This window comes from Cyprinodon variegatus, unplaced genomic scaffold (assembly GCF_000732505.1).
Source record: "Cyprinodon variegatus isolate N-32 unplaced genomic scaffold, C_variegatus-1.0 Scaffold1283, whole genome shotgun sequence".
NCBI lineage: Eukaryota > Metazoa > Chordata > Actinopteri > Cyprinodontiformes > Cyprinodontidae > Cyprinodon > Cyprinodon variegatus.
The window spans coordinates 106,275-109,081 of NW_015151736.1; the positions used below are offsets into that span (position 1 = coordinate 106,275).

Genomic DNA, 2,807 nt, shown 5'->3' on the forward strand with positions numbered 1-2,807 from the left:
TTGTGCTTTTAGATTTGTAGTTGCAGTTTGCACTTGAGGGCCACCGTACAGACATACCCATTCCATTGGCAGGTCATCTCATATTGAGGTGTATTTACTCAAATTAAGGGTAAATACACTTATCTATAGAATTTTTTGACTAATCTTAATGTCATTTTTGCAGTGCATGTCCTGGATTCTATCTCAGTTTATCATCCTGTACATCATGTACCTACATGTTCTGGTTTTTACATTTTTAAGCCTTGATGCCCTGATGATATTCATTCTTCTATTTTCTAGAAGGTTTTTGAACATGTGTTTCAGATTTCAAGAAAAACATGTGTTTTCTTGAAATTTTGTGGGGGTTTTTTGTTGTTTTTTTTACAGAGAAGCCTTAGGAACTTCAACAGTCTCTTCTAGTGGCGGCCTTTACTGCCTGCTGATGGTGATCAGAGGGTCTGCTGGAGCCTGAGGGTCAGTGTGCCCCGAGTCAGCTGTGGCTACGATAGACATAGATAGAACCCACATTGTTGGGTGAGAGGCGTACCAACACAACGTCCATCTTCTGTCAGAGACAATACACATCAATGGATGCTAACCCTATTCTATGACTTTAGGCGCTCTCAATCCAGTGAACTCTCAACGGATTTCCAAATAAATCGGCAGACTGACGAGAATGTTTCACAGGTTACATGGGACCAACTGATTGATCTGATTTTTTTATTTTGTATTGACACTTAGCAAACTTCCAGAGCTAATTCTCAGGATGCCTGACTTTTATTCCGCTATGGATGCACAAATAAAAGGAGACTACAAAGTGGAATTAGCTTTCAATAGCAGGATTTCATGACAGATTATCCTCACGTTTCACAGTTACTGTTTTTCTGATGTTTAAACTAGATGATGGCCAGAATGAGTCATGTGACTCAGAACTTTGCTCTAAAGACGTCTGTTGTTAGGCAACCAAACAGACCTGAGCCTAACCTAATCAGGATTTAATCTAGAGGTGCCTCCAAGCTTCCATTTAATGCTAATGTCCTGGAATAACCTGCTATTAGCTGCATCAGCTGTGAATGTAAGGAGCTGAATCCTTTTTGGTCTAAAACCAGAGAAGTTGTCCTAAACAGGAAACTTCTGACCTACGTTTAAATTTAATGTAATTTCAGAAAAAAATGCGTAGGTACCGGGTTTCAGTCCTATTTCTAAGACACAGGCAGAGGTGGTCTGAACTCACCCTATCGTGCAGAGAGTCTCCAGACACCGACAGGTCCTTCAGCCGAGTGTTGAAGTGTCGAATCTGACCCTCGTTGGCGATAACTCTCCACTCCAGAGATTTCTTGGTCATAGTTTCTCTCTCTTTGGGTAATTCTCCTCTTTTACCTCCATCTCCTCCTGCTTCTCCATGTGTTCCGTTGACACCTCCNTGCTCCGTGCGTTTTGGTTCCCTGTAGAACCTGAAACAGAACTTGGGAGATGATGACAGAAGAGGTAAAAGGGTGAAGCTGGATCTGACCTGTGAAGCTATCAGAACCCGTCCCGCATCGCTCGCTGCACCTTTTCACTTCGGCTCGCAGCACACGAACCTCGTCCTGCAGCAGCGAGCAGGTCCGGTCGCAGCCACCTCCTTCCGAGTCCAGTCTGGTCTGGATGGAGCGGATCTGGTTCTGCATGTTCTGCAGATCCTCCTGGATCCTGCTCAGGTCTTGGGACTCGTTCCTCAGCCTTCGCAGCTCCTCCTCCACCTTCCCACAGAGCTCACAGTCCTGCCCCAGCAGCTCCACCTCCATCACGATGCGGTTGAAGTTCTCCCCGTTGTCTCCGGTCAGAGACTTGATGGCTCTGACGTCATGGCTCAGGTCCAGAACCTGGACAGTCATTTGTATGTTATGATCCAAGCGCCAGAGCAGTTCCTCACATCAGCCGACCACAACTCAGGATTTACTATGAAATATCACTAAATGGCATAAAACACAGACAGAAATCTAATCTAAGTAACATTTTTTTTCTTGAATTGAGGAGATAAGTGAGAGGCTTTGCCACTGGAAAAAGACAATTTACATTAAAAGTCAGAAAACTCCACTCGCAGATCATTTTATTAACCTATTAAAAATAAGGGTAAATACACTTAATTTAAGACATTTTTACTTATTTCTAGGTGGTTTTGGCAGTGGAATGACCTTCCAGCCCATCAGCAGAGAACATACAGCTGCATAAAGAACATTTCTAAGCTCGCTGTCTGACACCAAGTCAGACCAAAGCTCTGCTGTTTTATCTCAGTCAGGATTAACATCATTGCTGAAAAATTATCTCCAACATTTTCAAGAAATTTAGCATAACTTCTCTTTGAACTGGGTCAAATTTTCCCAACTGTTCACTGGAAGTTTGGCCCATGCTTCCTGGCAGAACTGATTTATGGAGAGGAAGGACTGCACAGGGGAGAGACAGCAAACGCTGCAAAAAATTAAAATCTCAGTCATTTTTTTCTTAAAATTAGTGCCTTTTATCTTGAATTATGGAGGTAGGTGACACACATTGCCAATAGGACAAGACAATTTACATTTAAAATAGGAAAAAAACAACAGAGGTCTCTTATTCCATCCATCCATTTTCTTCTGCTTTATGGGGGAACGGGTCGCAGAGGCAGCAGTCTAAGCAGAGATGCCCAGACTTCCCAGTCCACACACACCTCCTCCAGCTGCTTATTCAACGTGCATTATATCTAAATATCTTATTTTAAGGCCAAACATACGGTGGCCCTGAAGTGCAAACTGCAACTACAAATCTAAAAGCGCAACTACATTAAGGAAAACACAATTACATTAACCTAC

At 42.9% G+C, this 2,807-nt stretch overlaps 2 protein-coding genes across 2 annotated transcripts in view; both read right to left on the reverse strand.

The window, feature by feature from the left end:
* The window catches only part of LOC107102623 (EMILIN-1-like), a 13,316-nt gene extending 11,441 nt beyond the window's left edge, over positions 1-1,875 (reverse strand). The window contains exon 1 of the mRNA XM_015402001.1: positions 1,493-1,875. Coding sequence (XP_015257487.1) covers positions 1,493-1,856 — 364 coding nt within the window. The 5' untranslated portion in view covers positions 1,857-1,875. The remainder of the gene's footprint in view (positions 1-1,492) is intronic.
* Positions 1,876-2,798: 923 nt separating this feature from the next.
* LOC107102624 (EMILIN-1-like) overlaps positions 2,799-2,807 on the reverse strand; it is a 22,493-nt gene continuing 22,484 nt past the window's right edge. Inside the window, exon 4 of the mRNA XM_015402002.1 lies at positions 2,799-2,803. Coding sequence (XP_015257488.1) covers positions 2,799-2,803 — 5 coding nt within the window. The remainder of the gene's footprint in view (positions 2,804-2,807) is intronic.